Source organism: Harmonia axyridis, chromosome 5, assembly GCF_914767665.1.
Source record: "Harmonia axyridis chromosome 5, icHarAxyr1.1, whole genome shotgun sequence".
NCBI classification, from domain to species: domain Eukaryota; kingdom Metazoa; phylum Arthropoda; class Insecta; order Coleoptera; family Coccinellidae; genus Harmonia; species Harmonia axyridis.
Window position 1 is genome coordinate 22,339,733 of NC_059505.1, and position 27,391 is coordinate 22,367,123.

The window sequence follows — 27,391 nt, forward strand, 5'->3', positions numbered from 1 at the left end:
TGAATGGGAATTCGGTTGGCACGAAATCGTAGAGGAAAACAAATCAGATCAATTAATCAAGAATTAATTCAAACAAGAATGATGCGCTTAAACCACGTGGTGGTAATGCTTTTCAATATGTACAGCTCGCACGGCAGTACTTCAGATAACTTTTTAAGTTATATCTTCGAGTCAACACGTGAAGTAAGCGAAGAGGTTGTCCAAGTGGCTTCACGTTACTCCTATTTGAATAATTTCACTCGTTATTTCTGTTCATTACCCATCTTGTTTATTTTGGAGTTTGTTCAATAGAATAAAATATTGGGAATAAATCTCCATTGCCTATTAATTTCTTTTAATCTTCTCTCATTTCCTCACATTGCCTCTCATTTCCTCTTATTGCCCCTCATTGCATCTCGTTGCCCCTTATTGCCTTTCATTTCCCCCTCATTTCCTGATATATTTTTGAAATGTTCTTGAAAAAAACCTACCAAAAATTATTACAAAGGAGGTAAAACAATAATTTCGTGAAATTTGTTGTACGCCGCTGCCCTCTACTTCATGGTTTGAAAAAAGAAAGAAGATGATGTGAATGTACACCGTACAAAGTTTGCTCATCGCAGGAGCGCCAGAGAGGAAATGAATGGGTACCAAAGTTTGACTGATGCGCTTAAAACCACGTGGTGGTAATCTCTTAAGCCTTTAACATAATTTGTTACACCTGCCTAATTTCTTTGCATTTTTTGAGCTTCATTATGTGTTATTCAATGTATTTTTGAGAATAAATTTCTATGTGGGTCAAATGAAAAGTGTGGGCGGTAATTTTCTAATTCGAAAATATTTGCAACCAAACTATGAATATTCAAATGAAATTGCTCATTGAATCTACTTTCATTTTAATTTGATGGTTTTTTAATTGTTTTATGATAATTCTCTTGAAATTTGTTCTCTTGTGGCCAACATTAATTTTTACTTGCTGCATATATCTAATAGAACAAGGGCGTAGAAATGAGAGGGGGGTACTGGGGGTAATTACACCCTCCAAGATTTCCAAAATATGAAATTTAAAAATCTCGCAAAGTCGAAGAACGAAAATTTTTCCATAAATGAACCAATAATCATTTTACATTCCTTTGAAATCGATACGTCAGTAAAAAATCGGACCCCTTTACGGTTTATGAGTTTATTATCGCTTTCAAGACGAGTACTTTTATTGCACTACGAACTCGTCTATGTCCGAGGTTTATTATTTTCCTCTATCTATCCGCTTTCTCGGCATCGCCCCTTATTTGCCATCTGTGATTTTTGCAATCATCATCGGTGTACCCTCACCCGTTGTTTTCGGTTTTTGTATCATTCTCGTCACAAAATTCAATACTGAAATATTGTAGTTTTGAATTGACTATATCTTCAGGGTGTTTCTAGAAAAAAGTCCTATAACATGAGTTCGCAAAAACGCTTTGTGTTTTAGATATAGGTATTAAAGTTCAAGTTTTTCTCTCATATCACCTTCCCTTCATAAGATATTCAACTTGAATTGGTATAGATATTCCAATTAAAAGTTTTCATCATGGGATATGCTGATTTTAAATGCAAATCTACAGGGTGAATATTTTCCGGAAGGGTGCAAGCTCCTCTCAAGAACTATTTTTTGGTGAACTACTGGTAGAGTAAAAGAAAAAACTCTGGTTTAGTACTACACTTTTTGGTTTCTTGTAGTTTTGTCGTATCTGCTGTTGATTTCAAATTTCAAACAGCTCTCTATAGTAATCCTCAGTAAAATCCAAATTATTATAAGGATCTAGTTAGTTATCTGTGATAAATGAATCAATTATGAGTTTTGGTACCTATTTACCATCTCTGTAGCGAAGGTTAATAAAGATTCGATAAACTGGTTAAGCATCACAAAAAAGTAGGACTACGAGAAACACCGTGTATCTCGAAAACAAAGCGTTTGCGGGCTCATGTTAATGGGACATTTTATCCAAATTATCCAATTATCATTTTCCTTCGTAACTCCAATTCAGGAACACCCAGTATGAAATAAGGGCAATCGAATTGGTGCTAAAAAAATTATTTCGAGTAATTTGCTCCAAACTTCGTTATCAAACCTCTTTTTCTTACATTACAGATATGAGTAAACGTAGTCGTCAAAATTTTTTTTTCGATCAATAATATTCTTGTAAAGAATGATTTACTGTTGGAGATATCTGATGAGTTGCATCAACACAATACCAGAAATAGGGATAAATAAGAAATTTCGTCATTTTGTCTCGAGAAAGTAAATTCTGAACTGAGCAGAAGATCTCCTGTTCTGAGTCCTGTTCATTCAAGTATGAAGGAATACAACAACTTACCTATATCTATCTTTGAGACAGTCTGATGGTTATTTCCGAGGTTATTTCAAATTTGTTGAGTGTATTAAATCTTATATTCTACGGATAAACCTCAGTTGATTTGAAGATTCAATGTAATATAAAAAAAAATTTCTTGAATTCTAAAGTTTTGAGTCATGCATTTGACTCTCGAAGCAAGAGTTGCATAGCAACTGATTCGTACTCCCAACATTTCGACGAACGATTTTTTTTATGGTTATGGTTATGGTGAGATTTCACTCCATAATAATACATACCTAATCAATTGCTATAAATTATCTCTAATGTGGTAATCTTTTTCTTCGAAACAAAAACCAAGATCAACACTTGAGTGCTACTTCATTCCTATAATAATAAATTCAAATTCAATTTCATTTGAAGTGATTCATCTGAGATCAATTGTTTTCAAACATGGAAAAAACCAATGAAAAGCGAAGGTTTGTCTTACCTTCAGAAAGGAATAAAATAGTTCCTCATTCAGAATATGTCTCCATGGTCATAGCAACTATTCTGAACTTATCAACCGTGTTGAAATAAGGTTGAACGAAAACATTGCTTTGCGATCTTTAGTATCCAATTTTTATCCGAGGAGTTTCATATAATTTGAATTTATTATTATTACTAATAAGAATATAATTTACTGATCGAAATCGTTACTAAACACACTGCAAATTTCATATGGTTAATTATTTTGTTGTAAAATATCTCAAATAAAGTATCAAAGAAAAAAGTTTAACATCTGAGCCAAGGCAAAATATACAGGGTGATTCACCCGGATGGCCTATCAGACGTTTATGGAAAACTAATAATAAATTTGAGCTGAAAATTTTCATATTGGAGTTTGAGACAATGATCTTTCTCCCTAAAATATTTTCAGACCTCTACAACTTCCGGTTATACCGGAAACAGACCACTACTTCCTTATTTCAAATGGCACACCCAGTATATCATTTTTTTTATGGCAATTTCGGCAATATGCCATACCTTGGGTGAAAATTCAACGGTTCATGAGTTATTGGGATTCTTATGAAAAAAAAAGTGGCGATAAGGACTCACATTTTTTTGAATATTTCAGCAGAAAAAGCTTTTATCTTTTTCGATTCCGCAAATACGTAGTATTATAAGACTGTTTTCGGCTTGGACCAAAAATGTACAGGGTGTTTTTAAGAGGATCATGAACTTGGACAACTCAAATTCATTAAAACTCAAGATTTTCAAATTAGAACCTAAATTTTTTATTATTACAGTTGATTCTACGTCCAAAAATAGTGGGGGTTACTTAAGCAAACCCTATACCTAAAATAAATACTTCAAGAGTTATCGGGGAAGAACTTCAAATGAGGAAAAACCGCTATTTATAACTGTGTTAATAACTGTCTGTTTCTTCCGGAAAACACAAAAAGAAACTAAAATTCGATGTTTGGATAACTAAATTTTACATTTCATGAATTTTAATTAATTTTTCGTTGCGATTGTTGAGAAATCCATAAACCAATACAATTTTCAATTACGAATAATTCATTACAATTCTTGATATGTCAAATTTAGTTATGAAAAATCGAATTTTAGTTTCTTTCTGTGTTTTTCGGAAATCCCAGACTTCGCCAAACAGTTATAAATAGCGGTTTTTCCCTCATTTAAAGTTCTTCCTCGATAACTCTTAAAGTATTCATTTTAGGTATAGGGTTTGCTTAGGTAAACTCCACTATTTTTGGACGTAGTATCGACTGAAATAATAAAAAATATAGGTTCTTATTTGAAAATCTTGAGTTTTGATGAATTTGAGTTGTCCAAGTTCATGATCCTCTTATAAACACCCTGTACACTTTTGGCCCAAACCCATAATACTACGTATTTGCGGAATCGAAAAAGAAAAAAAAATTTTTTGGAATGAGCTCTTTCTGCGGTAATATTAAAAAAAAATGTGAATCTTCATCGCCACCATTTTTTTCATGAGAATCCCAATATCTCAGGAACCGTTGAGTTCTTCCCAAGTTATGGAATATTACCGAAATTGCCATCAAAAAAGCTATCTAATGATGCAATAATATACTGGGTGTACCATTTGAAATAAGGAGGTAGAAGTCTGTTTCCGGTATACCGGGAAATTGTAGAGATCTGAAAATATTTTAGGGAGAAAGATCATTGTCTCAAACCCCGATATGCAAATTTTCAGCTCAAAATCATGATTAGTTTTCCACAAACGTCTAATAGGCCATCCCGGTGAATCACCCTGTATATTGAAAAATTAATAACTAAGAAGTGCTAGGATTTTGCGATAAAACATATTTTTAGTATCATCATGTCGATATATTATGTTTTCAATTCCACGATTATGTTAAGTTTTCGATAAATGATTTAAAATTTTTTTAGAACGAGAAATTAGGATTAGGATGAACAGAATTAATATCACTACTGTAAAGGTTTGTCAAGTATTAATTGGATTTATTATTTCTAATGAAATAATCTTTAGAATTGTTCGAGGAAAAATATCTTTAACTTCCTCTGAAATTTTCAGAGTTTTGAAATGTGTATACAACAAAAATAAAACTCAATGCGTTCGCCTATAGAATGATAATATAGAATAATAATAATGATTAGAATTTGTTATGTCCACACTTTGCGATTTAATAATAAATTCAATTCAATTCGTAGCTATAACGAAAACCTCCTTAGGTACTTTTTTTGAAAAACGATCGTGAATTGGTAGATCACAGGATCGAAAAAAAAATTTTTCTCAGGATCTGAGCGTTATTCACATAAAATTGAAATGAAATATTTTTCAACGAAAAATTCTAGCTGTCATACATCGTTTCGGAGTTATAAATTTTTGTTATTTTTTTTTATTCAGAAAGTAAAGACCAAGGATTCTTCTTAAAGACCTATAGATATTGAATGGATTTTTTGATATTTATTATATATTTTTTCGCGTCGAGATCTTTAGCTTTGGTTGAGAAAAAAGTAAACGATAGTGTAAAATATTAATTTCCATTTTTGAAATACACTTATTATTTCCGAAGAAGGTATGAATTATTATTTCAATATATTTATGAAAACATTCACATTCGTATCGAAATATTTGCTTTTCTTGTTCTAGCTTGGCAACTGACTTTATTTACTAAGGAAGTCATTTTGCTAATATATTTTAAGCTCGATTTTAAGTTACCTTGAAGCGCGTTTCAAAATTGATAGGTGTCCTGAAGAAGGATGTTATCGTTTGGATCGTAATCAAGTCGAATACTCAAATACTCGCCATCAAATATATATTTATCGAGATATTTATTCGCACCAAATAGAATGATCATTTTTCATATGGCGCCTGTTGTTTTTCTCAATGGCATTCTCACTGAAAATAGCTGTTGTTGATGCCACGCGACCACACAAAAATTCGAAGCGGTTGAGTCATTTGTATACATAGCCAATTTCCGAGAACATTTATTGATTCCAGAGTATTAACCTTCTTTTCCTCTAAAAGAAGGTTGACACGATAAATATAGAATTGGAATTTCAAAATTGTTAAACGACCTCATACTCCAATCGATTCAACTTCCCGTCATGCTTCAATAACAAAAACCGTAATTTTTTTCTGCAAAACCTATTTGAACACTTTTAAAAAAAGCAGAAAACGGTATAGTATATCTAATGTCACTTGAACTAGAGTTCATAAGAACGCTCGTCCAGATGTCCCTTTGAAGTGGATACCGCGATTCGCTAAATACCGGGGTTTATTTGACAGTATTGTTAGACAAGAAATTCGCTGGTTGCAAAGAAATTTCTGGAAACTTGAATAATCCTTGTATAATCGAAATATTTTGGCTTCCTCCGAGTGACTTTCGACTATACTCCTTCATTAAAAAAAGTTATGGATTCTTCACTAGAAAATACCCCCAAAATCGCATTTAGCCCCCTCCCCGAGGGCTGACAAGTTATATGGACCATGCCATTTCATTCATTTTTCTTCTGTTCACCACACTATAAAAGCAGGAAGTGGTATTCCTTCATTCGAAAAAGTTATGAATTTTCATCTAGAAAGCTCTCCCCAACTCATCACACAATTCGAAAATTGAAGACATTTAAACAAAATATTATGTTTTACTATGAATCCAGCGCGCATCAACATTGCAAATTATTTATATATCATTATTTTCGTAGGCCCACACTATATCTCGAATGATTGAAATTATGTATTGTTTTCTGTTTCATTGTGTGCTAGTCTCCGAACAGATGGCGTATCATTCGGTCACTATGTCCCCGGTGTGAACTTAGCAGACCGTTTTCAGCATACTGTTCGACGGAAACACCCGAAGGCGGTGACACGTGGCGTGCCGTGCGGCAAAATAACGATTTCCTATGGAAATATTCACTACATCCGTTCCGTATAGTATTGACAATATACGTTGAAGGAAATATTGATTTCCTATAGACCTCGGGATATTTTAGCAACATTTTTATTCAAATTATCATACATCTAATTTGAAAAATGCATATTTCCGGAAGTACGCGTCAGAGCATAACCATATTTGGTATGTAGATTACTGCTAGCCATGTGAATAAACCTAGGGATCCAGGGGTAGTTTTTCAACCCTCAAATTTCGAAAATTCCTATCTTCGGAAATAACCGTCGGAGCATAAGCATATTTGAAATTCAGATTACTTTTAGCGATGTGAATGAACTGAGAAAATTCCTATCTCCGAAAGTACTCGTTGGAGCATAACCACATTCGAAATGTAGATTACCATTAGCGATATGAATTAACTTGAGAAAATAATTGACTTTCCTAAAGAACCAGTAGTACCGGTAGTTTTTTTAAATCCTTAAATTTCGAAAATTTGTATCTTAGTAAATACGCGACGGAGCATAAAAATATATAGTTCGTAAGGTATATTAACACTCGATTCTGGGATTAGTGGTTCCTCATTGCGGAGTATCTTCAACTTCCTCGATGGCTCAACGGTAAGAGCGTCGGACTAGTAATTCGAAGGTTGCGGGTTCGAGCCCCGCTCGGGGAGGAAGAAAATAATGTTCAAAATAATTGTAATTCTTTATCTACAAGTACTCAAAGTATAGGAAATTCACGTAGAATCTATGTAACTAGATATGGTAGAAAAATCAGGAAACCCATCAAAGGAAAATTACTGTAAATAATAATAATAATAATAATAATAAAAGTTTATTTTACCCAACAGGAAATTTCCCAATAACAGGGTAACATATTGGCAATGAATAATATGAACAATTATCCAAACAAAATTACACATTCAATGATACAACAATAAACAATAACCGCCCCGAACTAAAAAAACAAATTAAACTTAAGTTCATCAGCAGCCCTGCACAATCGATAGACCGGAGCCTGCTCAAGTATGTTAGTCCGAGGTTTAGGGAGTCGAAAATAATATATCTATAAATAATATATCTACAGAAAATTTTATTTATTTCTAATAAAAAGGGAGATGTAACATATTTGTGTAGTACATATTGTAGAATCAGGCAGTATTGAATGAGACTCAAGTCGATGAGTCGATCACTGGTGTTTTATTAAATGTCACAATCAGGCTCTCAATGCCGCGGTTGGCTGGCCCTATACATACATTTTGAACGGAAGGACCTGGAAACTTGAAATTTGCATAATATTTTCGGATCTTGAATGCCGCGCGTTAAAAATAAAAATATCGAACAAAGAATCTGTCTTTCAAATTAAGTTTTGTGTGTCGAAATAAGGAAAATTTCAAACAGATGTGATTTTTACAGTGGATCATAATATCAAAAAATGAATTTAGTAAAATCTTTTTTTTTTATTATAGTCCTATTTATCCTTTATTCATCATTTATTGTTCATGAATATTCAATTTCATTCAATATGGTGGTGAGGTGTTCCTCAGGGCTCGATACTAGGCCCACTACTGTACATAATCTACACCAATGATTTAATACAGGTCACAACAAATAATACTGTAATGTTTGCTGATGATGTGTCGGTGATTTGTTCAGGTACCACTGCTAATGAATGTAGAACTCGTTTGGAGGAGGCCTTAAAGAACATGGATGAATGGTTTATAAACAATGACCTTGAAATAAACGTCAATAAAACAAAGGTGATTTTATTCAGAGATTGGAGCCAACAGGATGCTTTGAATGTTACTTATAAAAATAAATATATTGCAGCTGAAGAGTCCATATCATTCTTAGGGGTGTACATTGATCAGAACCTAAATTGGAGGTCACAAATCGAACATGTGGCCACAGGCCTAGCAAGATATTGCTATGTATTGAGAAGCCTGTCGAGAACGATTGGTATTGAAGCGGCACTGACAGCATACCATGCCTATGTGCAGTTCAGACTTAGGTATGGAATAATCTTTTGGGCGAATTCGGTTGAAGTTGATAGAATCTTCATTCTTCAAAAAAGATGTTTATTGTTTAAGAAGTATTTTTAGATTGAGACCTGATGAGTCATGTAAAGGTGTTTTTATTGCTTATAAAATACTAACTTTGTACAGTTTATACATATATGAAAGCGTAATGTATATAATCAATAATTATAATGATTTTATATCTTTCCAATTAAAACATGAATATAATACTAGGGGCAAGACCTATTTAAGTGTTGAAAAACCAGAACGCACATATATACAGAAAAATGTTACCCATTATATACTAACAATCTGGAATAAATTACCTCAATATTTGAAAAGTAGGCATATTGTACAACAAAAGAAATCGTTAAAAAAATTTTTGCTTCGAAAATGTTATTATAGTGTTAAAGAATTCATGGATGATGAAGATTTAAATGAACTTTAGAGTAATTAATTATTAGATAGTGTTAAGGATTTTTAGGATAGGTTGTAAGCTTAAAGTTTATAGTAGGTTATAGGTTTTTTTTGAATTTGTTGTTGTAACGTGATTCACATCTGTAAGATATAATGGATCAAATAAAGTTAATCTATGAATTTCCGTCAAGTCGAGCGTCAAGTAAAGACCGAAGCAATTGAAGATTAATAACATTATCTTGCGTGAAAGATAACAGATAGATAAAGTGATAAGGAACATCAGTTGATAGCTCGGTTGATAATTATCTGAGTTGTTACAATAAATTTGCTGAACGATCTCAAATTTTGTTTGACAGATATGTTAACAAATTCATTTATTTATTATGTATTATAAGAAATTTTACGAAAAAATTTCATTCGGACGTCATTTTTTTCAACCTAAAAATATTTGTATGCCATAAAAAAATATATAACATGAATACACACCCGATTATCGTTTGTTTCTATATTTAAAGCTAGACTCACGTCAATGATGCTGCAATATAATTCTTGACCCGTAACTTTCCTTTATTACCATTGAAAAATTTTTATTTTGAAGCCACATTGTTTGTAAACAAAGTGTGACCCCTCGTTTTGTCAAGGACGATAATCATATGCGTGGAATTCCTAAAAATGAATGGTGCCAATTTAACGTCCGAGAGTGAATGACCTCTTTTTTTATACATATAGGGAAATTATTCTATAAATAATATATAATATATATATACAGAATTAGAATAATATAGTTTTTTTTTGTTACAAGTTCAAAAAGTGGATAAATGAATTATGAGACATTATAAATATATGAAGGAGACATAAATGCTGGTCTTTGTCTTGATAATTTAGTTATTACATCTATAACAAGGAACTGTAAACTGAAAGTAGGAAGGACTTTATTCTATAGAATATCGATATCAATAATCACGTCTATCTATATAGGTTTTTTCGGGTTTTCGAATTGAGTTTATTGGTCATTTTTAATTTAATAATATTTTCCATCCTTCATAAATTTTTTGAACTTCAATTTGAAATGCAAATGTAAAAGTAAGATCCTTCTTCTTATATTGTGATCTGCTGTTAAAATCACAAAACAGATTTTCAGCGCTTCGGCTCACAAAACGTCATTTGAAAGACATATTCTTTGTTTTTATCCATTGTAAAACTCAAACTCGATACGAACTGACAAATGGAGCAGTGTGAATACTTAAGTGACGCTCAAAATCCGTGTGAATGTAGACGACAGTTATTCCAAATTAACGAAAAAAATAAATCCTTGAATGAATGTATCAAGAGATAAATGAATATTTTTTAGAAATAGTTTAATGTTTCCTGAGTGTTTCTATCAATCGATGATCTGATTTAATTAAATTAGTGATATACAACTTGCTTCATTCTTGAAAACTATTCGTACACCCATTTTTCAAACTCGTTTCGCAAATTATAACATTCTCGAAAGAAACAATATAAATTCATCAGTACACATATCATATTTTCTAAATCTATCTAATAAAAACTGGAATCAATTTCAATTCTTGTCTCCTTGAGACAAGAATATGATTTTTGAGGATTATTTGAATAACAAATAATTTAGGCCTTGTTTCTAAATTAACACAATAGTGTTAAGTCGAAGTTTCCTTACCGAATTCTTTATAATCTTTCTAAAGGTCGAAGATATATGAACGTTCAATAATTTTAAGTTCTTAGGAGTATTTGAAAATATACTTTTCAGAGCCGTATCTAGCCAAGCTGCATCCCTAGGCAGAGACTCAATTTGCCGGCCTAATAGAAGCTAACTGCCTCGCTAACTGTAGAGTTAGTTTCTGTTTGTGTTTTATATATGCAAAGTGTCTTGTATTTTTAACTTATTAAATGTAATTTGACGAAAATAGTAAAAAACTGATGAATTGTTGTATTTTCCTTAAAAAAGGCTATTTATGGCCGAAACATATGTAGGAATGAATATATTTTATGGAAAAGTAAATAACTGTTTACTGGTCAAGAACCATGTTCTAAAAAACCCAAGAAAACTCTTCACAAGAATTTTATAAATCTAAGCATTCTGCAGAGAATGCAGAAATACAAGTCGGAATCGTTGTAGGTTTTGTACTAAGCAAAAAAGCGGGGGGTGTTGGTTTGGTTGGATTGGTAAATTTGTATTCATAGATTTAGTGTGGAAAACTCCACACTCTTCTATGAAAAGTATTTTAGGAAAGAAAAAAATGAATGATATTATATTTTTCCGATGCAAATTTAAATCGAATAGATGATTTAGGAAACGTGGAATGTAATAAACAATAAAAATGCTCAAGTGAATTCTTTTTTATAAATGATGGTCAAGAAGGCGGTGGAACACAGTAGGTAATAAAGTCAAAAAAAATTCATCCAATTCGCAAACAATCTGCATGTATCCCTAGGAGAGACGGGGTGAAGAACATTAATATTCCAATTAGATAACAAGGTATGTTACAAAAACAAAGCTTCCGATTCAAATTCGACCTTGACACTTTTTATCACTTATTTCCGTTCATCTGGACTTACAAAGGATGTCAATGTCACGTTTTCTCAGAAGCTTTCAGAAGATAACAATCATCGAACAAATGCTAATGCATAGAAAAACTGCTTTTCTAGCAAACTTCAAATCTATTTCCATTAAATTTGGTACGAAAAGTTTCTATACAGAATTGATCCTGCTAGCTCGAAATCCATGAATTTGAAAGCCTAATCAAATAGTCAAATGAATTATTTGCTACGAAGCATGACGACATACAAATATGAATTATAGAGAATTGATGAGTCCTTTAATGAAAGTGAAAATAATTGAGCACTGTTTCTGTCGATAGCCGTTTGATGTGTAGTCAATAAAGTTCTCTCTCTCTCTCTCTCTCTTGAGCACTGTAGAATTTATTAGTTGTTTTTCGTGTTGATCGTATTGATATCATTTTATTCGACCGAGAATAATATAATATTCAGAAAATTCTTGATTTTCAGGAAAAGTTCAAGGAAATATTAATTCAAATAACAGCTAAAGTTGATTGAGAATTGTCCGATCATGAGGAGAACTTAAATGAAAAAATCCCTATAAAAATCGAATAACTCATTGACTTGATGGAGACTATTTGATTCCAAAAAACATCAATTTATAGGAATTCCGTAATGTGTACAGTGCATCCCATTTTGGGTGAGACAGCCAGGTTTCTCGCTTTTTTTTTTAAGATAGAGCCTTGCGGTTTTCACGTTCCTGTCCTACTTTTTCGTGAAACTCAAGTTGGTCTAATCAGATTTTGCATAACTGTTTCCGTTCAAGAGATACAGGGTGATTTTGGAAATTGATACTTTTCGGACCCCTCCTTTATCTCCGAAGTTATTAGGAATAATGCTGAGGCGAAAACTGCGTCTGAATCAGAATTCTGCGTAGAATCCAGTGGCGTACTCAATTTTTTTTCGGGGTATGGTTTTGAAGATTCAACACTTAATGGAACACCCTATATATCATTACTTCGTTGAATTCGCTATTTTTTTTCCTTTAAAATGATGTATGATACTATGTAAATAGGATGTTCAGAAATGTTAAAAAAACACTAAAACATCAAATAATGATGATTTTTCTGTTAATGGGCAATGAATTTCCCATAGAAAAAAGAATCAATTGGATAATTTTCATTTGTGATTTTTATTTATAGTAAAGTAAGCAAACAAAGATAATACACTCATCTCTAACATGAAAAACAAAACGTAGGTACCTACCTAATAGCAACACATAAATATTACAAAAATTCATAAACATCGCACAATATCTTACAGATTAAACTGTTCAAATTGCTGTCCATTTTCCCCTAATACACAATTGACAAACCTTTTCAATACGCCTGATTGCATTTAATATTATAAAAGGGCATTTTTGTAAATCCTGGAAAACTGCCTCTGTTGATGCACGAAATTCGTCGGGACTGTTGATTCTTTTACTGTAGTATATTTTATGTATTAGGGAAAATGGACAGCAATTTGAACAGTTTAATCTGTAAGATATTATGTAATGTTTATGAATTTTTGTATTATTCATTTGTTGCTATTAGGTAGGTACATACGTTTTGTTTTTCATGTTAGTGATGATCCAATCCAATTGATCCTTTTTTCATATGAGAAATCCATTGCTCATTAACAAAAAATCATCATTATTTGATGTTTTAGTGTTTCTTTGACATTTTTGAACATCCTACCTACATCGTATGAATCATCATTTTGAAGGGAAAAAATAAAGAATTCAACGAAGTAATGATATATAGGGTGTTCCATAAAAAAATATAGGTTTATGTTCAATCTTCAAAAACATACCCCGAAAAAAAAATTGAGTACGCCACTGGATTCTACGCAGAATTCTGATTCAGACGTAGTTTTTACCTCAGCATTATTTCTATTAACTTCGGAGATGAAGGAGGGGTCCGAAAAGTATCAATTTCCAAAATCGCCCAGTATCTCTTGATCGGAAACAGTTATGCAAAATCTGATTAGACCAACTTGAGTTTCACAAAAAAAGTAGGAAAGGAACAAGAAAACCGCAAGGCTCTATCTTAAATAACAAGCGAGAAACCTGGCTGTCTCACCCAAAATGGGATGCACTGTACTCTTCGCAATGATATATCTTCTGTAAATATAAAATGTTAAGGAATACTAGTTTTTTATTCAATTATAATTCATGACGAGAAAATTATTAATAACATCGATAACAACTAATCAATTTTTGAACCTACTAAATTTAAGAAAATGGTTAACAAATCAGTAACTTCACGAATATGAAGGATGATAAGTTTAACTTTTGGTAAAAGGAAAAAAGTAGAGTTAGATACATGTTCAATGTTTTGGTTTCGATCCTGACTCTCCTTTTTTTCGAGAAATGGTGGTTTCAATCAATTCAAATAGAATAGGAATGAATGGATAAATCGGGATAAACAAACGCAAATTAGCTCCGAAATAATTTCAGTGTTTGCTCTATTTTCTGTATAAAATTTTTCAGGCATGATACAAACCCACAGGTAGAACAATTGAAATGCAATCCGATCGGATATTTTACGGTCTGAGCTCCCCACTGACTGGTCTACTAGTACCGAAGTCCAATCGAATAGCCAAAACATAACGCATTAATGAATGTCTGCATGTGTATTGCGTTATCACGTAACACGAGGCTGACGATAGATAAGTAATTAGTTCTACACCACTCGAACGCTACGTTAAATTCATAATCTGAAACGCAGACGTAGTTTTCTTGAGCACTTTCAGCCTGCATGTCTGCAGAAGTGAGATGAGCGTCTGCCAATAGAGAATGGTCTTTCTATTCAAAATTAGTTGAATGATTATTTTGTTTCTCTAATTCTGTGGTTATTCCGTTCATTCTTCCACATCTTGTAGAACAAAATCGTGCGAGAATATATCAGAAACGCACAGTTTTCATGGTGATATTTCATTATTCTATGTTGGTACTACGAACTTTCCGCCACGGCTACATCTGTCAATTCATCGCTCATTTTAATTTCTGCTCAGAAGTCATGAACAATAACAATAAGAATTGAGAATATTTACTCTACACCTAGTAATATCGAAATTTCTGGAACTTGCCAAATAGAAATATATAGAACCTGTGTTATCAAATATCTAATTTATCCAATAGTATAGAAGAAACTGCTTCATGAAATCTGAGGTAAAATCAAGCAAGATCAATTCATCTTGTATGGTTAAGAGAAGTAAGTACTTGATATTGAAAATTTCTTTGTTACTATTTATATGTGTTTTGCAGATTATAAAGTCAGAAGAATTGTCGAACTCTGGGGAGAACAAAAATCGAAAATATTAATATGTACAATTCAAAAATACATATTTATAAATTTAATAATTGCATTGGATAACCAAAAGGATTGAAATAACTTGAAATATATTTGCTGAACAATATTATGTACAATGTTTACTTAACGAATAAGTTATCGAAAAACTGATGAAATAGATTGCAAGATAACAAACCTAACAATTTTGGTATATATATTGATGTAGAGAATATATAATTGAGGATATCATTATAATCAACAATATTAATCCTTTAGAAACTTATATTTTTGGATTACTATAGAAGAAATACTGCAAATGTCTTAATATAATTCTATGAAAATAAATAACATTTGTTTTATAATATTTTATTCATTTTTGGAAGTACAAAAATTGAAAACTTTTATTGTAATGTTAGAATGCATCCCTGCAGTAAATGATACACCAGGTATATTTTCATACGAAGTGGTTATGTTTGTTGTACTTGGTATGGTATTTGAAATTTGAACGTTGGAATTCTGACTGCTAGATGCAGGAATTTGACTGGCCAAGGTTTGAGCAATATCTAGCTTTTTCTGTGCTGAAGCTTCTACATAACTTTCAGCAACAGAAGAGCTTTTCCATCCTCCATGTCTTTTTAAGGATATTATATCCTCTCCTTTATTTGCCAAGTGAGAAGCAGATGATCTACGAAAGCAGTGGCCTGAATATAATTCGGAATTTGGCAGATTTAAAAATTTTGCTATCCTTCTAGGCATCGAACCCATTTTATTGATACCAATCGGCTGCACTGTACATTTACCCGATTTATAATTCACAAAGAATCTATTATGGTTAGTATGTGCTGGTCGTAATGCATAATATTCGGCTATTAACTTCAGCCAGATGGGATTGGAAATAGCAAATATCCTCTGTTGGTTCGTTTTTGTTTTTGCTACAGTAATGAATACAGAATTTTCCTCAAATTTAAAATCATTTGTAGTCATGCTGGTCAACTCTACTCTTCTGCATGCACCAGAATATCCAATAATTAATATTACCTGCAATTTTGTTCCAAAATTATGAACATGTCCTTCCAAAATTCATAAATGTGATAATATCAAGAATAATATACATACCTTGACATCGAGGAATTCAAAATTTAATGCTGTTGTCAGAAACTTTTCAATGTCCTCAAATTCTAGAATCTTAGATTTTTTTGGTGTATATTCTCTTGACAAAGATTTCAATAACGCTTGCAATCTTGAATATTTTGTCAAATCAATGTTACGTTGCAGGTTGAGCATACAACGTAACATCGAATAGGATTTCCATAAAGTTGAACTTTTATAAATCTTACTCAAACATTCAAAATATGCTATCATAACGTTTTCTGTTACTATTAGGATGTTTTTCTCCTGACACCACGAGTTGAATTTGGTATATTCAGTCTCATAATTTTTTTTTGATTTTTGGGGAATTATTCTGTTCAGTCCTTCTTCCGCAATGGCTCTTATTTCTGGAGGAGTCAAGTTCATTTCCGAGTCAGACATTTTGAAGAATTTATTTATAATTGCGTCTTCTACACTTATCAAATTTGAAATTTGAAATTTGCCTTAAAGAAATCAGTTCTGCCAACCAACATTTTTCAATGCAAAAATCACTAAATAATATTTATGGAAATATTTCATTAATTTCAATAAAAATGCAATGAATTAGAGAAATTAATGTATAATACTCGTACAGAAGGCTCATTCTACCACTCGTTCATTCCAAAACTCGCCACTTCGTGGCTCGTTTTTGAATTTTGAACTCGTGGAAGAATATCAATGCCTTCTGCACTTGTATTGTAAATAACTATTATAGAACTGGTGATAATTACATAAGCTACTTGATATTAGTACTTGTATAATGATAAAAGAATCTCAGGATTTGCTGAATTCATTATCCGTGAATATGCTCAGCAGAAAAAGGTGTTACTAGGGAAAATTCCATTGAAACTGAACGGTTGGTTGAAAAAAATCTACCTTTCTAAGTAGGTATAATAAATTTGTAATGGATTCGGTCCTTACTTGACGGAAACGTATTATGAATAAAATAAAAACATAGTTATTTCTACACAAACAATTTAATTGTTTATAAAAATTGGCTATTGTTATTCTGAACTGTGTTATATTACAAAACGGCTCACGCGAGGGTTCACACCTCCGTGATTACTGTTTATACCTGCAGGTCTCAAAATAAACTGGACACACAATTGTTGTGAACAATTGAATAGTTTAGTGGAAATTACTTTGTTTTTATTTCATTTTATTATATATTTTCCGTTTCGCTCGTATTATCCATCGTAAATTTTATATCACAAATGATAATTTATTTATTTCTCGATTTATTTCTTAATTTATTCATGATAATATTTTTTTGGGTTACTCTTTTTTTTCAAGACGGTAGGTCCCATTTACACCTGTGATAAATACGCAAAAAGTGTCGGTAAATTAATTTACCAACGTTAAAATCTCTTATTGACACCTCCACGATAAAACATTTAATTCCATAAAGATTGGGGACCGAAAATTTCGATATAATTATTATTATTATTTTAACGTGATACAGAGTTGAGGCTTAGCCTTTAAACTCTGAAATATGGTTAAATAAGTAATGTTGTCACAAATTACAAGATTACAAAAATATAAAAAAATTTAAGCGATAAAAACAAAATTCGAGCTATTGAATGAAAAAGATCACAAAAAAAAAGGATTCAATTTCACAAACACACAGCATTCTGTGAGGCCCACAAATACATACGTATTCAGTAACAAAATCACTCGGACACTAAATATTGGTACAATTGTTTATGGTTATACTCACTGTCGAGCCTAGTGTATTATGAGATATTGCTAAAAATGTAATAAACATCAAGAACGATACTAATCTCAGATAATAAATCGGCATTGACGCTACTTTCTTAATTATTCCAAACAATTGTTTCGATCAGTAAAACATGGTTAATTTCTTTTTGATACTTACAATATTTATTCAGGGTGGTCCTCGGGGTGGCCACGATAAAATAGCCCATTCGGATATTTCCGGAAAAGAAAATTTTATTTGGAGGGGGATAACTTGTAATTGGTAGACAAACCCCTCAAGAATCTCAATTAAATGGCAATAGAGTTTGAGTTCTGGATCTAAGAGGATCTATGTAATATAACAAATGATTTTCGAGATTTTATTGCACTGGTAAGCGGACAGGTGGTTTTTCAATATTCGATTTCGGGATTCTACACATTCCAAAATGTTATAAAAATACAGCTTATTTGTTAGTATTGGCAAATGACCAAAGTTGATGCTGAAAAATGAATAATAAACTCAAATGTTTTTCATTACTTTATTCTTCTTCTTCCTCTTGTTACAGGCTATCAACGACTACTTTATTCAATAATTCATATTTAACATTTTCAATAGTATTTGATTTTTCAGGATTCTTACTCATATAGTGAGAATAAATATTCAGAGGAATCGACATCTTCGATGGAAATTATCGATTCTGATTTTCAATAAGAACATTTGATATCAATCCACATCAATTTGATAACATTTTCAATTCTCATTCCAAATATCCTGCCATTTTTATACCATGATTTATTGTTTTCTCCTATTTTATAGATTACCTCAATTCATAGAAAAAACTTTAGTTTTTGACTACGAGATACTTCATTACGAAATAGAAATAATAACACTAACACCCAGTGGCAGGAGCGTCCATTAAAATTTTAATCCTCCATTAAACTGTGTAATGTAGCCAATAGGATCCTTCTGGGATATTAAAATTTTAATGGCGGCATTAAATTTTAATTAACGTTCCTGTAACTGGGTGTAAGTTTACTATCACAACTTTATTATATGGTAACGGTACAGTGCCCCGAGTTCCGTTTATAGTCTCAAATAACTTCGAATTACTCAATTACTATTACAATAAAATGAAACCATCGTGGCGAATACTAAACATTTCAAAACATCAATAAGCACCATGGATTGTATCATTTTGAATATCACAACCATTGACCATTTCAAGAAATCCTGCCTCAAATACCAGTTAACCAAAAAAAAAATACTTGGGAATCTACCTCTAAAAAGAATTCGATATTCATTGTTATCGTTATTTACGACTGAAAAACAAAATATTTTTAAAGATAAATAGAAACGTCAATATTCATATTTCAGCAACGTATCAATCATGACTCAAATCGATAAATCAGTAATCAGTTTCGAGAAGATAATAATAAAATATCGCATGTGAAAACAGTCTTTCATGCGAGCGGCTGATCAAAGACGTAGACGAAGAAACGTGTTTTCATATTGAGCAGGAAAAGCGTTCTCACGGTTTTACCCGAGGTTTTACCGTATAATTTCGTCGAATCACCGACTACTCCAGGACGTGTCGTGTCCCGTTCTCTACAGAGGAACGTGAAAAAGTACCAAAATACACATCGTAGTACGATTACAGAATTTATCGTTATTCGTATTCACAACAAGGTGTATTCCTTATTCAGCGCTCTTTCCCCAAACAGAGTGCTATATCACAATATGTATCTGCATTTTACGATTTTTGAGCCGGTTCGTCTAACTGATGACGAATGAAATTGTTATTCTGAATATGTACGCAAAATCTCATCCCGGTCGGATTTGCTGTCATGCAAATATCTTTTTCCTACAACTGCTATGAAAAGTAGCGTATTCTTCATAGCTTACTCAATTTCAAAACTATGAATTGCTCATACTGTGGAAAATATTATTTCTCACGGCACTTTGCCCACACCTCGCTTGGTAGACCAATGAAATTCGGCTTTTGAGTCGTTTCTATGGAAAAGCAATAAATTAGCACATACTGTCAACGAAGGCCACACTCGCGAGAAAAGTTGGACTTTCCCCACTTGTTACACCATATACCTACTAATTCTTCTTGATTCTGATGATGAGATCAGCTTGAAACACCCAAAATCTCAACCCCATCGATTTGTGGTAATAAGCACGAAGCTGATTATTGTTAACATCTAAATATTCATTTCGAGCGAATTATTACCTATGTATTTTTGAAATTATCAGGAAAATAAAATTCCGAACGAACATATTTACGGAACCCTTTCGTTTAATTTTGCTCATTAACGAGAGTTATCTTTTTACGGACGGCCATATAAAATTGATTTTCACAACGAATTCGTCATCAGCGTGTCAAAAGTCGAAAGTTGCAGATATTGTGACGAAATAATAAAACGATATAATACTCAATAGGCGGAGTTTCACCTATTTATTGATTTAAATATTTATTTCATTATAATGTTAATGATATATGAAATGATGGTATATTCTAAAACAAGTTGCAGAATGGGCTTCTATTCTAACACAAATGCGTGTTGGAATAGAGTGTTGGAATTGCTTTCTGCAACGAGTATTAGAAATTTTCTCTATTTCAGTCAAGTTTTGTGAAATATTGTCGAAATTCAATGAAAAATTCAGATTATACAGGGTGAGTCTTTGACTTGTACATATATTTTAACCGAAGATTCCTGAAGTCAAAAGAAACACTTTTTTCCTTTATAATTTTTTCCGATTCGGCCCGGTTACAAAGATACAGGCTGTTGAAAATCGATTAAAAAATTTGATTTTCGGCTATATCTCGTAAATAGTTCTATCGAAGGAAATGATTTTTGGAATATAGCTATTCCTTGATATGATACATCTTTCCCGATCACAAGATTCCCTACACATCTTTCAGTTTCTTCATTATGAACATTACATCCCATAAAAATACTAGAAATTCAAAGAACTTGATCTTGACTTGATCTTAAAAAAAAAAATTATCTGTGAAATTAAAAAAATTGGGTACTTTGGCTAAATGCAACTCTGTTCTGTCGTGGAAAAAAATCCACAGAAATGAATATTTACTATGATGTCATGTCTCAGGTTTTAGAATTGAAGTACTAGCCAACTTAGTTTGAAAATGAAGTTATTTGAATAAGCTCACCTCAACTCCTCAATTTGATTACAAATTACTGAGCTTTGGCACAGCTCTGATAATAAGAAGATACTTCATTAAAATCAACATTCTTTTTGAAAAGTCCAGATTACCCATAAAGCCCATGTTTAAGAAAGTTTTCACAAAATAGTCCCATTATAATGAAAGCCATCAATATACCACTAAAGACTGCTGCTATCGAACAACACTATATTTTTCTTCGGGCCATTCAAACTCACATCGAAACATACCACTAGGTACATACTAGACAAATTTTCAATTGATTGAGATTGAATACTTTTATTCTTTTGCTATTCCATAAATTCATCCTAGAGCATATGATTGACATACTTCCAAGAGTGCCATAATTGTTTTAATGTGAAAACAAATAGTTGAGTTGAAAGAAACAGGCAACAGAAATTGTGGATATTTATATTGAATATTTCTCATTTATTTTCAATGGCAAAATCAAGATGAATCATGTAGTAGGGTTGGCTATAATGTAGGTACATATTATAGTACAAAATTGATTACAAGTGGATTTCAACATTTTCCATTGATTACAGAGCCATAAAACTTTATTTCCATATTTTCACACTGATGGCTTCAAAAATATTGATGCAGATCAATATTTTTATGAGATAGTTGGAACAAATCAAATGCTTCATTTCATAAAGGAATCGCTTTCTATCAGAATGCACACTTATTTATTTTGTATCCAAACAATTATTTTGGAAATTGTTATTAAATTTCTTGAAAATATGTATGGAACTTCAATATTCTGTTAGGTTTCTTCAAATCTTCGATGATTTTCATTTTATGCAAACATAATATCAAATATCATAACACAATAACAGTGTAAACAGGAAATTAAAATGAATATTTTAGGTTAGAACATAGATTATTCGAACTGCTGTAGTGCTGTGTTTAAATTTGCAACACTCGAAATTTGAGGTTCAAACTTGAAAGCACAGACTAATAGTTTGTGTTAGAATTTTCACAGATGAATATTATTCATTTGGGAATGTAAGGTTAAATGACAATTCTTTTACGAAATGAAATAAACAACGATATATTATAAATCCGATATAATAAATGAATGGATATGAATTATGAATATCAGAGCTGAGACAATATGGGTGGTAGCGAGCTCAATTCGTTATGATTATCGAAAATGAAATAGATAATCAAGAGAAAAATATTTAAACTTTATCGTCAATGAAATTGGGATAACTCATTTATTGTATTATAAATACTACTTTGTTCAACAAATGGAATGTTAAAAGTGAGTTTATGATGGTTTTTCCAATTTAGTAGCTTATTTCCAAGGTTCAAATGGTATATCTTATACTTGCAAAAACTTCAGTGTTCCGGTTTCCAGGGCTGAATTAGCTCATTATGAACATTTAAAATGGCTATATCTTTCTAACCGGGCCGAATCGGACAAAATGGCAAATGAAAAAAGTGTTTCTTTTGACCTCAAGAATCTTCGGTTAAAATATATGTACAAGTCAAAGACTCACCCTGTATATCCTAGTGACTTTTGTATTGTATCTTTTTTTTTTTTTGTTAAAGCAGGGGGAATCCATTTACTGACGAACCTTATCCAAAGGAACAAGTGTGAGCGTCCTGGCTCATCAAGAGCAAGAATACTCACTAAACCTAACCTGCTGTTTCTTAGGTTTCGGGCATAAAGCCTATAAACCATTTATCTCTTGGTCGGATAAATTTCTACTCGCACACTATTGTGCTGGGTTATTCGGGAGTCCTATTGTATCTTTACAGTTGGTGTGACTGTTACGAAAATTCACAGATTACGGAGTTTGAATATGAATGGTACGATTCGCATTATGAAATAATTTACAAATACGCATTAAATTCGTGAATTATGTCTGACGAAATCGATTTAACACCACCAGAATTAAGAGAAATTGTGAATAATGTTGCAAATCATTTCACTATATCCAAATTAGATTATATTGACGTTTGTCGAATTCGAATGGAATGGAAGTCTGTGTAGCCAATCAAAAAACGAAAAATATAACTGAAAACAATGATGTAATGAGTTCATTACAGCACTATTTTAGGACTGTAATGAACTCATTAAGATACTGAAATACAGAAAAAGGGGAACAATATCGTTGTGCCATAAACCCATTTCATTCATGATAGCCTCGAGGATAGTCTTGAGAGCTCATTCACACTGAATTGAGTTCAAAAGTTAGAATATCTCCCGTTTTGTAAATATTCTTAGCACTAGGCTACGCACTATTGTTTCCTCGATTGTTTCCTATATAACTGTCATATTCTGTTTTCAGACATAATATGACGCATTATGGGTGCATAGAACAGTTCCTTTTGTTGAGGTGTCTTCTTTGTGCAATATCAATTTAGGGTCAGTGTTGAAGTTAACCTCTGATGTTGAAATACGTATAGTTTTCTTAAGCTTTTACTCCAATATCTTTTGTCATATATCGTGAAATTCCAGATAATAATAATAATGTTTATTCAACATAGATAAACATGGTGAGTTACAGAGGTTTTTAATTCTAAAATTAACTACCTGTGCGTAACTATATTTCGCATTGGAATTGTCCAGTTCATATGAAGTTAAATATGTATGATTGGATTTGGTCGAAAGTGTTTCTATAAGAATTTAAGCTTCACCATGTATACATGGTGAACACCTATAGTCAATAGGATAAGCGATTCAGGATACGCAAACGTGAAATTCCCGACATTTCCATATCACACGTTCTGCTTGTCCGATTTCGATGAAATTCCCAAAGTCTCAATATTTCACGTTTTACTAGTTCGATTTTGATGAAATTTGAAATATGTGTGTACAAGTTGAGACTAAGATGCATAGAGAACCTGGTGTGTGTACGGATTCGATTTTGTTTCAGACTTTGTGATAGTCCACATGTTGCTTTGGTGTTCTGTTCAACCAGAATTCTTTAAGGTGGCGCTTTCCCGCTATCTGTCTCTCGCCGTTTAAAAATAAAATACTGATTTTAAACATTGCAAACTTTCACAATAAATCACAATTCATTTTCTACCGAATTTTTAATCGAATAAATGGAATATAATGACAGAGTATAGAAGATTGTCACGAGCAGAGAATATAAAATATTATTGTTCTATACTCAAAGGTCACGAGAGCCGAGAATCGAGAGAAATATCAGATGTAAACGCTATATGCGCCATCCGAAACGTATGCTATCTCTCGAAATCAAGTAAGTATAAATCTGAAAAATCTCCCGTATTGTCTGAAAGTTTAACAGGTGTAAGTAAACACACTAGGTTTTCTATGCATCTTAGTTGAGACATGATTTCATAGCAATCTTAGATCCTTTGATACATATCGCATTACGCAATACCGAAAATAGCGAATTGCAGAAATCTTATTTCAGGAAGAGGAACATAATGACATAAAATGTTCAATTTTTTTGTCTGTGATTATAAGCTTTAAAAATTATTAATCTTGATCGTGAGCTAGGAGAACCAACCCCGTGTGGCCCTGCAATATGTTTTTGTATCAAATTGACTATAAATAAAACTTATGGTTTCAATGAAAATTGATGGAAATAATTCTGATATCTTGTTCTCGTGTCCAGCATATATCAAGACCAACAGAAATGAAATGTTCTGTTCTACACGTGTGTATTCGCTTGAATAATGATGGATAAATATTATCGAAAATTTCGAAAAATCAACGAAATAAAATTTATGAAGTTATGACGAAATCATACTGGTTCGATAGAATAAATTTTTATCAGCATTAATCATTGAATAACTTGATTAATTTTAATACTTCCATTAGGATCCAATTTTTAGGTATATTTATTATGTTACTGTTCTCTTAATTGAATTTTCCGTTTCCAATTTCCATGAAAAAAAAAATATCCTAGAATGTACATAATTTAGGCGAACATTGTAACATATATATAAGAATTCATTTCATTTCTTATCTGGAGTAAAGCGTTCTGAAGTGGTCATCTTAAATTCCTAGGTATATCAATCGATTATTTTGTTTATTATGATATGCTAATTTTCTTCGCGAATTTGTCTTTAAAGTTTAAATTAGGAGCTGTATAGTTAGATAAATGATAACATGTAAGTAGATAGATCTGATAAAGGACCAAAACGTTTTTTTGTACACCATACAGCGAACTAGATTATACCAGTCTGAGCAGGCGCGAACCAATTTGAGAGCCATTAAAATGGATGTGGTAGGCTGTTAAATTTCGAACCGGTTATGAACGCGGTGTGATATAATCTTATTATTATGACGAAAGACTGAAAGAAACATCATCGCCACGGATATTTAGGAACTCTGGACTGTATTCTGCTTCTTCAACAGTGAAGACATGTCTGATGTGAACGCGCTTCAACTTCACTTCCATCGAAATAGTATGAAATTACAATAAAATGTCGAGTTTACACACTCTGCTTTAAGAAATTAACACACCAATAAATTTGGCAATTCCAGACCAATAAATTATTGCTGCTAATTGAAAACAACTCCATACTTCCTTCCGTTATACTTCCAACCTACCTTCCAACATTATTTTCACATGTTGAAGAGAACATAAAAACGAAAAAAATCAAATATCCAAAATCGACCCTCATTTCGTCAGTTCGTCTTCACAATGACGCTTCATGCTTAGCATTAATCTCCAAATCTCGAAATTATCCTGACTTTCAATGATCAGGGACGACGCGAGCAATTTTGGCGCCTGAAGCAAAGAATTTGATGGCCCCCCTGCTGAAAAAGTATCAATCAAACCGCCCTTCCAACAAAAAACATCACCTGCTCCGATGATAATCCAGAACCTTCTACTTGCTCGAATTAATCGACTCTTTTGACGTTTTAGAGTCTAAATCAGACTTCTTCATCAGATAAACTCTTGAAATATTTAGAATTTGTCAATTGGCTTTCGTCAACACAAAGACAAGTTGATCTATTTCATTGTGAAATTTTCTATTGTCAATTCATTTTTCATGAAATTCATCAATTATGTACGATCTACTCTTATTATAGGGAATAAATATCACTATTCTTTACCTCTATAACCCGAATTAACATTTGGTTTACCTCTCGGCTTACCTATATATCTCATTACCTCTGTAAGTCGAATTTAATCAAGAATGACCTGTTTAACTCGAACTACGTTTATGTCGAACTATACATAACCCGACGAAAAATCTTGGTCCCGTGGTGTTTCGAGTTAACGAGGGTACATTGTATATATATATATTCGAGATAGGATCAAATTCTGTTAAATCTGCAGTGTTCTCGACAGTGTCATTCAATATGCTAAATGTTAGTAACCCCGAGAGTAACCCTTACACTCATTTTAAATAATCTATCCTCGAATCTATCAAACATGCAAAGCTGCGGGTTGAATCAATTCATATTATATTTTGACTAAACCAAAAGATTAAATTGGGATTCCAGTAGGTACTTAAAATTTACAACCACTTTGAAATTTCCAGAGGTATATCAATATAACTAACCACCGAGCTAACCACACAATGCAATCTGTCAGTTATCACGTTATTATTTCATAGGAAAAGAATGTGGTCCCGATTGCAAATTTTCTAATATTCCCAAGGAATCTTTGTTTCTCCTCTGCTCTCGCCTCTGCTAATATTATACCATGCATTTTCAAAATTCATTAGTATGAAAAACTATTAAAAGCTGAATTTTTTTTTTGAGTTATAATCTATAAATCGAGCTATACAAGGTGTCCCGAAAGTAACTGTACATACTCTTAAGAGGTAGAGTAGAACTATGATATAACGAATTGACTATAAAAAATTAATTTCGGCCTTTCCTCGGAAAGATACAGGGTGAGTTTACATATTCACGGAAATAATGAAACCATCATCAGAACCAAACTTATCGGCTGAATTAATTGAAACTTTTATCTATCTGACTTTAACGCGGCTTATGTCAATAACATCCCAAGTTTCAATAAATTCCACCGATAAGTTTGGTTCTGATGATGGTTTCATTTTTTCCATGAATATGAAAACTCACAGAATAGACCTGCCTTTCTTCCGAAAGATACATATTCATGGAAAACTCACACTCACTGTATCTTTCGGAAGAAAGGCAGAATTCGTAATGTCCTATTCAAGAGTATTTAAAGTTACGCCTGGGACACCCTGTACCGGGTTTTTCACCATAATTTGACCCCACCTTTAACTTTGTCACTAAAAGAGATACAAAAAATGTTTCGTACAAAAGTTTCACGAAATCCACTAGTGTTTTTTAAAATGATTTCAAAAAATGAAATATATACAGTGTGGGCAACATATTGATTGCAACTTCATTTTTTCAAATGGAGCACCCGATATATTTTTCTATATTTGACTAGCTCTTCTTCCCCTGATTTCTGAAACTTTTGTAGGAAAC

The 27,391-nt window shown here is 32.2% G+C and overlaps 2 protein-coding genes and 1 non-coding gene across 4 annotated transcripts in view; 1 reads left to right on the top strand and 2 right to left on the bottom strand.

Moving 5' to 3' along the window:
* Nucleotides 1-27,391, bottom strand: part of LOC123681107 (inositol hexakisphosphate kinase 1) — a 98,167-nt gene that overhangs the window by 68,460 nt on the left and 2,316 nt on the right. The window lies entirely within an intron of this gene.
* Trnat-agu lies at nucleotides 7,292-7,364 on the top strand. Its single transcript has one exon. It is a non-coding gene; the product is annotated as a tRNA-Thr (tRNA).
* On the bottom strand, nucleotides 15,379-16,435 carry LOC123680884. The gene is made up of 2 exons (XM_045619002.1): nucleotides 15,485-16,435; nucleotides 15,379-15,402 (listed from the first exon to the last, which is right to left on the bottom strand). The coding sequence occupies exons 1-2, from the start codon at nucleotides 15,959-15,961 to the stop codon at nucleotides 15,379-15,381; spliced, it is 501 nt and encodes a 166-aa protein (XP_045474958.1). The 5' UTR covers nucleotides 15,962-16,435.

Bases quoted from the DNA above. Each gene is read 5' to 3' on its own strand.
- LOC123680884 (XM_045619002.1), bottom strand. From the start codon at position 15,961: ATGACTACAAATGATTTTAAATTTGAGGAAAATTCTGTATTCATTACT. The intron at 15,403-15,484 runs GTTCAAATTTCA...CATTTACTGCAG, and splicing joins CTAGCAGTCAGAATTCCAAC to GGATGCATTCTAACATTACA.